Source organism: Helobdella robusta (genome assembly GCF_000326865.2).
Source record: "Helobdella robusta unplaced genomic scaffold HELROscaffold_20, whole genome shotgun sequence".
Taxonomy (NCBI): Eukaryota; Metazoa; Annelida; class Clitellata; order Rhynchobdellida; family Glossiphoniidae; genus Helobdella; species Helobdella robusta.
This window is the reverse complement of record NW_008704084.1, coordinates 2,209,865-2,222,894: the sequence shown is the minus strand read 5'-3', so window position 1 is coordinate 2,222,894 and position 13,030 is coordinate 2,209,865. Positions and strand designations below refer to the sequence as shown.

Genomic DNA, 13,030 nt, shown 5'->3' with positions numbered 1-13,030 from the left:
GTCAGGCCATATTTTTTAAATTTATTAACTAAATTACATTTTTTTGCCAGTTTAAACATTTTAGCGCCATTAACAGTTCTCACTTGTCTGGCTTAATCTTTCACACAGCGCCACCTATATCAGTTAATTGTCATTCCCGGTATCTTCATATTTTGTACGAAGAAAGGGCGAAGAATATTGTTTTAATAATAGTCGAAAGGATAAATCTCCATTTAACGTGAGGAAATTCTTTTGTCATCTTTTACCTTTGTGAAAGACTTTAAAATTGTATTAATTGTGTGTTAATAAAAGCCGATTAGTGCTGTCGTTGTGTTTGTTGATGTGTAAGTGGGTTGTTGATGTTTGTTTACTACCATTTATTTACCTACCTCAATCTCTCTCTCGATGGTTCCACTAATTTCTGAAACAAACCATTCCTAGATTTCTTTTATTATACTTTCTACGGATTTGTCGTGTCAAATCAGGTTTTATGTTTTACGTGTTGTATTTAAATTAAAATGTCATATTGTCAAAATCACTGCAATGTTGTTTATACGGCTGCTTCTTTTGCTGTGATATTCTTACTTTGCTATACTTTACTATATTACTGATTTTAAATTCAATTACTAACTTATAATATTCAGAAGAGGCTGGAATGTGAGGAAGTTTTAAAGAACTTTTATATGGCCATCCAGAAATATAAAAAAAACACAAAAAAATATAATATGACTAAAACTTAACTTAATTAATTTAAAAGAGGTTAAAAAGATAATTTTCAGCAAAACCAATTTAATTTTAATTGCGAATATCTATTTGAAAAGCAAAAAACGATTTTAAATTAACAAGACAATAATCAATAAGATGTGAAAAATAAAAAAAAAGAAACTAATAAAATAAACAGTCGAAATATAAATAGGAAAATATAAAATAAACAAAGAAACATACAACTCTAGCTAGCATATGCATTTGTAAATAAATACTTATCATACACAATTGCACACATCCAGCGTGGCATTAGTAGTAATTTGAGTAGAGGTAGTAATGAGTGAAGAATGATTTTGTTTTGTTAAAATGAATGTTACTAACAGTCAGATTATAGTTAATTAATAAAAAATTATACCAAATAAAGTGATGGCTTTATTTTCACAGATCCAATATGACAACAAATATGCAAGAAGAATTACCTGAGGTGAATTTCACATGTGATTTTATTACATCAAATGTTTAATTGAAATGTCTATATATTCCTCTATTTCCATTAATTATAAACTAATATTTTCAATTTTTGTTTGATGCCATTTGCAGTGCCCATTGTGCATGGAGGCTTTTGAAGTGGATGATTTGAGTTTTATCCCTTGCACTTGTGGCTATCAGGTTGCTTATTCTTGCTAGTTAAAATTTTTTGTTGTCTAGATGTAAAATAAGTTGAATTATTTTAATGCCACACCTTAGATATGTAGATTTTGCTGGCATAGGATAAGAACGAATGAAAGTGGCTTATGTCCTGCTTGCAGAAAGGTATTATGTACATTTATTATTCATTTCAATCAATCCTCGTTTATAGTCTCCATCCATTGTGGATCGGACTATTTATTATTCATTTGTATTTTTCGTATTTTTACGTGCTTTCTGTTAAAATGGTAATTTGCTGCTTATTTTAGGCTGGAAATTGTTTTGTGGTTGCTGGTGTAAGTTCGTTTATTAAATTACTAAGATTTTAGATAGTGAGATGAGTTTTAGGAATGTATGTATTTTTCTCATTTTAAAAAATTATGTATAAAAATAAGTGTTATAATGTTATATTGCTTCTTCTTCTTCTTCTTCTTCTTCTATCTTTGAAAACTCCATAAGTCTACCAAGAGATGTTTTCACAGTTAGTATCTGGGGCTAGGCTAAAAATTTGGAAAGTTGTTTCCCAGTTTTTACAAATTATCTTTTTTTAAAATTTATTCTGAATGAAATACAGTGTAGCTTTATGATGAAATGCCAGTAATTTTTATCCAGGCTTATTTGCAGAGATTTTTAAAAATTATCTTCAATTTGAACAAAAATATAATACAAAGAATCATCGAAAAGGAATAATAAAAAAAAGTTATGGCTTTACTTCAAGGATTAATTTAAAAAGAAAAATGATTTTTTATTTTAAAACGGGGTCAAAAAAGCAGTTACTTTGTTATTCCAGTAGCCAAAATATGTCACGATATACATTTGAAAACATCTGCCAGAAATGTAAACCTGGATTAAAATGTACAAATATTTGCTCCATTTAATTTCACAATAATTTTGCACATATTGTAAACTTTTTTTTTTGCTGATTATTTTTTTTATTATGATATAAAAATTTGTAATTTCAAATATTATTAAACTAATTGATTTGTTCAATTGTTAGTTTATAGAATCATGGTTTTATTTTCTATGTATATTCATTTTTGTTTTAATATTTATTTTCTTCATTTTATAATATTGTCTTGCATGTTGTATTAAATTCTGTTTCAGATTTTGGTTTTTTCATTTAATATTAAAAAATTTACTTGACATGCGTGAAAAATTGTAATGCGAAATGCTTGTTTAAACTTTAAGTTTTGTCAAAAAGTTGTGTTATTCAGTACATAGCTCTTCATAAATCATGATGAACAAATATTATTGTTCATATTCGGTTCACTTGTGAAGTTGTTTCATCATATTTTTTTATTTGGATATTTTAGTTCACTAATGATATCGTGTGAAAAATAAATTACTAGGAAGGAATTGTTAACTTTATCTCCATTCATTCAAAAGTTTTTACATTGTAGGCATGGTAATAGTTTCACAATTTTTACTAATCGATGAATGATGCCAGATTTAGTCATATAACTTTTTTGTTACTTGTTAATTAAGTTTTAAGTTATTTCATAAAATATGCACTTTTCATTTTTCTTGCCTAGTTTTTGAAATTTTTTATTTTGAGCAATTGTTATTTTGTGTCCTTAAATCTAACTTTCAAAAACATAGAATAGCTGTTAAATGATCTAAAGCAAAGGCATATTGAAGAGCAAAGAAATAACCCCAGTGTTTTATGAAAATTATCAATAAATTTAAAAAAATAATTTTTTGGGTTTCTTTATTCTTGTTCAGTTTTTTAGTATTTTATTTTTTTTAAATAAAAAGTAGCTATGCATAATTGAATCAATTTTATAAATGCACGGACCTCATCCTAAGAGAAATTATAATTACATAACATGAAATGTTCTATTCTCTTTCAAATACTCCTGTCATGTAAAAGATTAAATTCTGGTTTGCTAGACTGCTTTTCCACTCTGCTGTGAAATAAGTTCAAAACATTTTTATTCCTATCTCAGCTATTTAAACACCCATGAAAACGCATCCATAATTAATGATTTGATGTTATGGTTTCTTGTTTATGATAAAATTTATATAATATACTGTAAAGCAAAGTTATATCCCACAAACTGGAGCTGGTCTGCGTGCCAACAACTAACGATCTCAATAACTACCACCAGAGTTAATATTGAAGTAAATGGGCAAATTTCATATATTCAAGTTCAACCAAACCTGTCAGAACAATTTCAAGATGTTCACTTTTGAAGGAAACCTATTTTAAAAATATATTTCCTCTTAAAACAAACTTTATACTTTGAAAGAAAGATAGATGGCCACATTGGCTGATAAAGTTGAGCTGATGTTGGATATTTCAAAATTATTAAATAAATCAAAATTAAATTAACTAAAACTCCATAAACGATATAACTTTTCTGTCTGATTGTTGTCAGCTTCACTCTCTGACAAGGGGTAGGTAATCCACAAATAGATTTAACCTGAATTAGATATCCTTTCATTGCTTCTTAAGATTACTTGAATGTTGTTGTATTAGAAGGGAAACCTTTACAATTTACTAACGACCAAGGACTGATGATGCACTTTAGTTATCCTTTATAGCTGCTTTGTGTAAGTTCGGAATATGATCCCACTAGTATAGCGATTATTCATGTAATGGTTAGTTTTTCACGTAGTAGTAGTAATAGTAGTAACAGTAGTAAAAGGAAACAGTAAAAATAAAACAGTAGTTATTTTCACACTTCAGTGCTTTTGCGTCCTGGTGAGCCAGGTTTTTGGCTTTCTCAGGTTTACATGATGGGTCATATTTATAATATCAAATCTCATTGCAGTCCAGGTTTATGATAATAATAATAATGTCATTTTATATAGCGCCATGGCAAGCGACTGAGGCGCATTATCATTATTACAACAAACACACGGTGCATAAATACACGTGAATCAACGCATCACACACTTTTGCATGTGATAGGCGGGGATCTTTTTGCATTCGAACCCGGACACTGCATCAACAATGCCAGGCACCTTAGCCATTACACCATCGCGCCGTCCAAATATGTTTATGGCGAAATATTACCAGTCATTCATTGCATGATGAATTGAATCAATAGTTTATAATAAAATAACTTGTATCATTTTTTTCAAATTCAACCAGCCTTACCCTGAAGATCCAGCACAATTCAAACCACTGACAGAAGATGAGTAAGTAAATGTTATTTTTCGTCAAAAATAACGCAAATACCAATTCCATTTTAAAATATTCGTATTTTAAGTATTTCAGTTCTCAACTTTCAAAACGTCACAATTGAAACCTTTTTGTTTCATTTGTGGTTTCTCGAAATTTATTGATTGTGCATTTGAAATGTCAAATTTTCAGAATACACAACATCAAGCGGGACAGGAGACAAAAAGAATCTCAAAGAAAACAGAAATCAGCTGAGAATAGAAAACATCTGGCTAATGTCAGGTACACATCCACATAACTTTTTTTATTTCCAACTTTTATTTGGCAACAGCGCAGAAAGTCAAGATAGAAAGAAGTATGTGCAGACAACCTTATCTAAATTGTGCAACATAAATGAAAAACAAATAACCTCAATATGAATGATTATTTATCGACAGGGTCGTACAGAAGAATCTGGTGTTCGTTGTGGGTCTTTCCCAAAGACTGGCTGACGCTGAAGTTTTGAAAAGGCACGAGTACTTTGGTAAGTTTGGAAAAATACACAAAGTAGTCATCAACCAAAGTACTTCTTACATTGGATCTCAGGTCTTTTTACTGCTTCTTTCCAAGAATTGTTTCCATTACCATTGTTCTTTTTAATTAGTTTTGCTGCTGGTTTTTCAATATTTTATCACTTTTCAGCAATGCTCAACAGCATTATCTGCCTCAATTTAAGTTGCATCAACAGACGCCTAGTTTATCTATAAACTAAGAGTCTGTGTCTCGTTATTATTTTGAAATGATACGATTCGATACGATATCGTCTTTTTGTCTCGAATGATATGAGACGATTGAGACGCCGTCAAAAATAACGCAAAATACCAATACAATAACGATACAGTATAGAGATCTCGATTCAAAATTTTGAAAACCGATGCTTGTTTACCGCAGTATAATATTTGGTGTGTGTCAAAAAATAAACGCTGGACCGGAACTTTTTAGAAATATTAAAATATGTATCGAACATCAAATCAAAACAGCACATTTTTCACATGCAGTCAGCATGCGCGGAATCAAAAACCTAATGGAATTAAAACACATGAGATATCTATGTGCATACTTGTATACACCCCTGTGTGTACGCGTTTACTCATTGTACATTTATTTGTTCACATGTGAACATTTATGCAAACGCATGCTTATATTATTAATTACTGAACAATGGACGTTTTGTATATATGCAAAATGATTTGAAGCGTGAAGAGTTACAATTGTATCGGCTTGGACCATCTGATTTATCATGATTATTTTGACTACTTTTAAATCACCAGACACTAACACCTAGCACAATCATTGAGAACTTTGTTTTTCGAAATGTGTTAACATGTGTGCTGCTTGCATGATTGCACATGTTTTCATTTTTAAACGCTTTAAAACTCACGACCGATCGACGAACAATGAACGTCATCAGGGTCCGAGCGCAAGTGCTTACGTCACATACCTACGGCCTGAGGATGCGCTCCATGCCATTCTTGTCGTCAACAACCTACAAGTTGACAACAGAACATTAAAAGCCTCCCTCGGTACAACCAAATATTGCAGCCACTTTCTCAAAGGCACACAGTGCACCAAAACTGTTCGTTGCTTTTATTTCTTTCCTGGGAATTTATTAAAATTTTTAATTATCAATTAATTTGATTGATGCATTGGTGAGGTATCGATTTCTTGATCATTGTATTAACTGACTGATTGGTATACAGATTGATCGATTGATTTGTTGATTGAAGCATTGGTTGATTGAAACACTGATTGTTTTATTGGTTGATTGAAGCATTAGTTGCTGCATTGGTTGAATGTCAAACAGGACTGCATGTACCTTCATGATCTCGGAGATGAGGCAGCCAGTTTCTCAAAGGAAGACATACAACAAGGGTCTGACTTCTTATGATCTCTGTTGATCTGTTCTGTTGATTCATCTAGCTATAATTTTCAATTTATCATTGTTCAGCTAACTCTGAAGAATTTTTTTTAACATTCAACTGCAGGAAGCATTTACAATATGAACAGAAATTAATTGAGCAATATTCTCAAAACCCTCCCGCGACGGAAAGCATAAGGATATCGAATAGGTTGATTTTTGTTCATTGTCGTTCACAGTTGATGTTTTTATGCTGTAACTAGGTTGCTGATTAGTGTGAGCCCACGTGAGCAAATTATTTTGAGTGCTTGAAATGTCTGAAGACCTTTTGGAATGGTGGGACTGCTGTGAAGAGTTATATTGAGAGAGAGTGGGGTGAAGGTGCCACCTAGTATTTCTACTCACAAACATAAGTAGAACGATTGAAAGTGTCTAAAGCTTTGGAAAAATTTAGAATGAATTTATTAAAGGGTGTTGGCATCAAACCTGTATAAGTTTAAGTGCAATTGGGACGTTAGTTTTCCAGATGTAATAAGCCTTTGTTGTGCTGATTTGGATGATGATAACGAAGCAACGACAACTATTTGGTGAGAAGCGTTTCTAACAGCAGTAGTCAAATTAGTTGAAGAGGAGCTGCCACTGCAAGTTGCTTGCTGACATTTCTCTTTCACTGCTCTTTTCGTCATTTGTGGTTACTGCATGTAGTGAATACAAACGAACTGCACATATTCATTGGAGGTCGTGTCCAAGGTGTGTTGGTTGGCCCGCAGTAATTATAAAGGATGAAACCTAATTACTATTACGCTTTCAGTTCTACACGTTGTTTAACTTAATTTAAATCGACATTTATGTTTAATAGCAGGGCAAACTCTTTTATGCCTAATAGAAATACAGCCTTGCTTGATGATGGTAATAAATAAAACTTGAGTGCATCTATGTAAATTATTAGTTAGCGTGGTGATATTTTTGTTTCACTGCTCTTTTTTGTCAACTGTTGGTTACTAAGCCCAGATTTAATTTATTTGTATCTGACACTTTTTAATGTTTGAAAAACGATTAATTTTAGGAGTTAACATGTGGGCATGAATCAATCATTGATTTGTATTTTCAGTGTAATAAATCACAACCAATGAACATAGATCAATTATATTGTTGATTTGAATATTTTTAATCTAGCAAATCAAAAAGTCCCAGCCCAAGCTCAAGTGATCAGACATCTCCGAGTCGTCTGACGATATTTTCTCCTGACGTCGCAGACTTATCACTTATCCATAAATCCTCTTCGTGTACTGAGACACCTGACACAAATACAACAACATCACCACTAACAACAACTTCAACTACGGCAACATCAACTACAGCATCATCAACAACTTCAAATGTAAACGCCCATGTTCATAATGGATTACTTGACAACATCGATTACATTGAGAACAGCAACAGAATCCAGTTGCTCGATGACTTAGCAAACTCAACCACATCAACATCAACAACAGCATCTTCCATCGTAGAAACACAAGTGAAATCATATACAACAGCAAACAACAACACAGCGAGCGAGGCAGTTGAACCTACAACAACAACAACAACATCAGACGAACAACCACAGCAACATGGTTTCCTACTTTCAAATGTTGACTCCTCATCACCAACAAATGGTATTACCGACAATTCATTGATTATTTTTTCATTTTATTCATTGATGCTTGTTAAGGCTTGTTCTGTGAAGTTGTTGTATGTTACATTTCAAGTGGGGCTTCAAATGAATGACTCTAACCTCGAAATGAGCATTTAGATCCACATGCCTCGTCCTTGCCTAATTAAATTATTCAATAACAGGTCATAAAAAGAAATAAATTTATTATAAGGATAATAATTTTAAAATTAAATAATTGATTTTTGTTATCCTTTGTTCAATGGACCAAATAGAAAATGCGAACACTTTAGATGGTGATCCAAATTGCAAGGATGATAATGAAGATGAGGATAGTGATGACGACAACGAAGATGATTTAGGTACGCTATGTTTCCATTTACGTATTCCATTCACTAATAAATGAGATGAGCTGCATGCATAGTAATATTATTATCAGAAAATAATTATGTAGCATATTCTTGATGATAATTGAACACTCACTGAACAGGGTTTGACCCATGGGATGTCTGCTCGAAAGGGCTGGCTGACATGATGGAAAAGGAGAAGATGCTTCAAAACTTGAACATTTTTGATAGAACGCACATGCCTGCAGTCAACAAGATGAATGCCATGAACCAGAATGCACTCACTGCAACACAGGCAATCCCAAATAATTACAATCATCACAATGCTTCTCTCTTTAATTCATTCCAAACGTCAACACAGCAACCTTCTTATGCACAGCAGCCGCATCAGCAACAGCAGCAACTTCATTGGGGCACGATCAACGGAAAATCTTTCTATCAGAGTAAGTTTCAATTCAATTATTACCTAGTGTCTTTTGCCTCAGTTTCAAAATGTGTCTTTTGTTTTATTTGTTATATGGCTTTGGTTCTAAATTGCAGATTTTCAATTTATTCTTGGCTCATTATCAATGTTTTGTGATGGTTCTTCAATCATTATTTGGCATTTAATTCATTAACTGTTTTGTAATGCGTGATTCTTTTTTACGTTTACACCGTTATATGCACAATATTGCTAACTAAACCACAAAAATTTTTATAAATGCAAAATTTATTGTAAATTTTTTTGCGCATACTAAAATTTGAAATTTAAACTTGCTAGACTTATGTGCACTGTCATTGAGCTCTTTATGATAAAACATTTGCGTAATAATTTTTTTTATTAATGAACATTAACAAATGAAATTGTAGTAGTGACACTGTTTCCCTACTATTCAGTTCGACACAACAGCAGTGGCAGCAAACTTATCGACTTCATGTCCTCAAGCAAGTCCTACAACAATGACGATTCAGTGTTAAATTCTGAATGTGCTGTGAGTCAGGTTTTTGTAACTTAATTTATGTACAGTCGGACCTCCTTATAACGAACTTTTATACAACGAAAATCTCTATATAACAAATTTTTTGTTTAATTTTTATATTTAATAAAAGTTTATTCCAAAACGTTACTTGCAATAAGCAAACCTTAGCAAAAACTCCATGTGTCATTACAAACTAGCTGCATTTTTGATCTTTCTCGCTTAACAACTGTTGATGCTTGTCTCTATATTACATTGACGACTTGTCTCACATAACTTGAGTCCCGATTAGTCCAAGTATCTTAGTTGCGGACTAGATTTTTTAACCGTTTTGTAAGCCGTTTGCAAGCAGAAGAAAATAAATAAATAATTTTTCTCTTTTAAAAAATTCGAATTTAAGATATGAAAAATTTAAAAACATTTTCAAATTTATTATAACGCGCGAAAACGGCATAGACCGTGGACGAACAATTTAAGTCTCTTTGTCAAACATTTTAACTGTAGACATTAGAACATCGTTTTTTTTTTGTTGGCACTGGATAAATTTCTGGGAAGTATATGTAAAGTTTGTAGATGTGCAGGTCTGTATGCTACACAATCTGGTCATTATTATTAAATAAACATCTGAAACCATGAAAACCATTGTTACTCATGATGAATAGACAGATCTTGTAGTTTTGTCATAATATAATATTTAAAAAATTTTTCTAAAAAGGATTGGCAAGACAACTTGAAGGCACTCCTACCAAACATAAACATCAGCTTCTCTCCATCACAAACGTCAGCTGCTGGTACACTCCAACAACAGCAGCAGCAAATGAGGAGGAACCATGTACACGCAGGTGGCATCACAATACATCCAGCACAAAATGGTTTCAATTCATATCATAACTTGCTGCACTCTCAAGACAATACAGGTCTGCATCATTCATTCCGCTTTAGTAAAATTATTTTTTTCCTTATAATGATGATGGTGATGAAACGTGCAGTAGGTAGGGCAATCTGATCCGATGGCTACAAAATATTCTTTTTTTTTCAAAAACACATTAAAACATTCACGCTCTTATTCTGTTTCTTTTTTTTTTATCTCTGAATTTTCTAAAATAACTAGGGATGGTTTGATGTCGTAAAATCAATTCACTTTCAATTTTGCTTATTTTAAGGTAGAATAATTTCGATTTTTTTCAAATAAAAGTCCACCCGGTAATAATTTCCATCTTACATCCCATTTTATTGGCACATTTTTACAATTAAAATGTTAATAACATGTTGAAATAAGCTTTCAAACAAAATTACCCGCCTCGCGTGTTATGACGCATGTTCGGGTTTGTGTCCGTTTCGCCGGTCATTTATGATCTGACCAGGTTTGGAGAAAATTTTACTAGGCAGGCACAAGCATAGCAGGAAGTGCCTGATACTTTCTAGCCACTTTAGTTATTTTTGGGAAGCACGACGCACCGTAGGCCCACCTCTTACAAACAGATTGTAATGGTGTTTTTTGCTTTAAAAAAAGTTGATTTCAATTGTTGGTAATATTAACTTAAATGAAACTACCATGCAAAAAATTGTTAGAAAATTGAAATCAAATAAAACTTTTGGTAGTTGTAGTAATTGTAAATAACTTGGTCAATAAAATATAAGCAAAAATTTAGAGCATGAAACAAAAATTACATTGAGATAAGAAACAATGATTAATTTTAAATGACATCAAACAAACAAATAAATAAATAAATGCAGACTGGTTAAACAGTGGAGGCAGCATGTTGAACACAAATCAGAGCATCACATCAGACCCTGCCATCATCAGCACCGGGGTTGTTACAGATGGTTCGTTCTTCTTTGCCTGTGTGCTTGTCTTCATTTGTCTATTCATTCAAATAACACAAACAGCTACCCCACTACTCATTCATCGGTTAATACCATTTCACCGTTAATCCACTCGATCACCATTTTTATTTTACTACATCAACGGATGCCACAATCTCCTGATCAATTAATTAATTAGCGCCGTTATGTTAACAGTAAATGTACATTTTTAATATAGGCTATCATTGATAAAATTTATTTTTGAATGTTGGTGAATGCATCATCATCATCATGCAGGCATGTCTATTCCCAGATGGATGGACCAGTACAGCGACCTGGCTGCTGATGCATCGTGCCACATCCAACACCACAACCATCTTCAGTACCGACAGCAGAACAATCATTACCACAATTATGGAATGCACACTGAACCGCAATCGAGTTCAAGTTGGGTGCAGCAGCATACATCCAGGTACCCTCCACCTGGCTTTGCATCGAGCAGGCAACACACTGAAGCAGCATCTGAACATCGTCTACCAGCCATCTAACCAACATCGTGGTCCTCATCATTTTTTAAATTAACCATTAATATTCTATCAATTTAATGTTGGTATATTTTTCGTTGCATTTTTCATTTTATGTTTGTGCTATTTGATAGTTTTGTTTATCTCTGTCCTCTTATGGATTATTTGAAGTGGATTTAAAGGGCAATGGTAAACTCTTTGCTAGGTTCTCACAGATGCTGTCTATTTTAACCTGAGGCTTTACTGAGTAATCTGCTTCATGTTTATGCCGCGTTATTTTCCGTTCTGATTTTCAGTTTAAATAGTAAAAATAGTGATCTGCTGTCAGATGAATATTGAATAATGGTCTCTGGTTATTAAATGCTTCCATCAGTGCGTTCTCTAAACTATTCATAGTAAAATTTCTTAACAATTGTGACTGAATAAAAATAGAATTATTTTCAATTATGCAGGTGTGTGAAGAAAATTGATCAAAACGTCAGAACATACCAAGATTTCAATTCAACATAATTATGAAAATAAAAAATCTTCAATTTTTCTTTTTTAAATAGAAATAAAATGTATGTTTTTTAAATGTTTTACTTTTTGATCGTGAAATTTGTATCCTAACTAGTCGCCTTTTTTAATCGAGATTGGGTGGACAAGTAGTACTTAAGTGGCGGTCGTAAGGTCGGCGCCGACTGGCAGACATCCAGCGTGATGTTTCAATAAGGAAACGATTGGCGTTGTGGTGATATCTTTCAGGTGTGTTCGATGACTCGCTCTAAGGTTGTTAGCTTAACGCCAATGGCGTTCACGTTTTTGCGGCTTTCCAATGTTCCGTTTTGGTTATTGGTAATTTTTAATGAGTTGGGCTTTTAAGTATATTGCAACTTCCTGACAATATTGGGAGAGCTAGTTGTTTCTGATCGCCACCATGTGGCCTCCCAGTTCTTGCTCTTCAAGTTTCGTGATTGATCTACGTGGTTTGTATTTCCAATTTTAAGTCCTAAGGGTTTAACTAGTTTTTTCGAAACTGATAATCTCCAGGGTCGTACGCAATCTATCGCGTCATGGCATTTCACACAAGTGTTGCTCTACCGTATTGTTTCCATTAGAAATAAATTCTACTTGGAAATTAGTGAGAACAGTGTCGTCGCTGTACCCCTAATCGCTGCACCCCTAATAAGTGCAGGTTAAAAATATATTTATTTAATTTGAACTGTTGACGCGGTCGGCGCTAATGAGTTGGGAATATATTTCAATTTTGCTATAAAATTTTTTCTTTAAAAATAATGTTGCAAAAACGCGGCAGTAGTCCAATGTATTTTTTTTTATAATTTTTTTGTACAATACAGTGAAAACAAAG

The 13,030-nt window shown here is 32.8% G+C and overlaps 1 protein-coding gene across 1 annotated transcript; it reads left to right on the top strand.

Moving 5' to 3' along the window:
* The first annotated feature begins 132 nt into the window (after positions 1-132).
* On the top strand, positions 133-12,260 carry HELRODRAFT_111136 (hypothetical protein). The gene is made up of 18 exons (XM_009018096.1): positions 133-217; positions 1,129-1,168; positions 1,285-1,353; positions 1,432-1,497; positions 4,469-4,515; positions 4,691-4,780; positions 4,936-5,083; positions 5,949-6,113; positions 6,342-6,409; positions 6,523-6,606; positions 7,572-8,053; positions 8,325-8,411; positions 8,540-8,839; positions 9,273-9,376; positions 10,068-10,269; positions 11,090-11,179; positions 11,456-11,764; positions 12,135-12,260. Exons 2-17 carry the CDS (start codon positions 1,136-1,138, stop codon positions 11,704-11,706), a joined length of 2,286 nt encoding a protein of 761 aa, XP_009016344.1. The 5' UTR covers positions 133-217; positions 1,129-1,135; the 3' UTR covers positions 11,707-11,764; positions 12,135-12,260.
* The last annotated feature ends 770 nt before the right edge of the window (positions 12,261-13,030 follow it).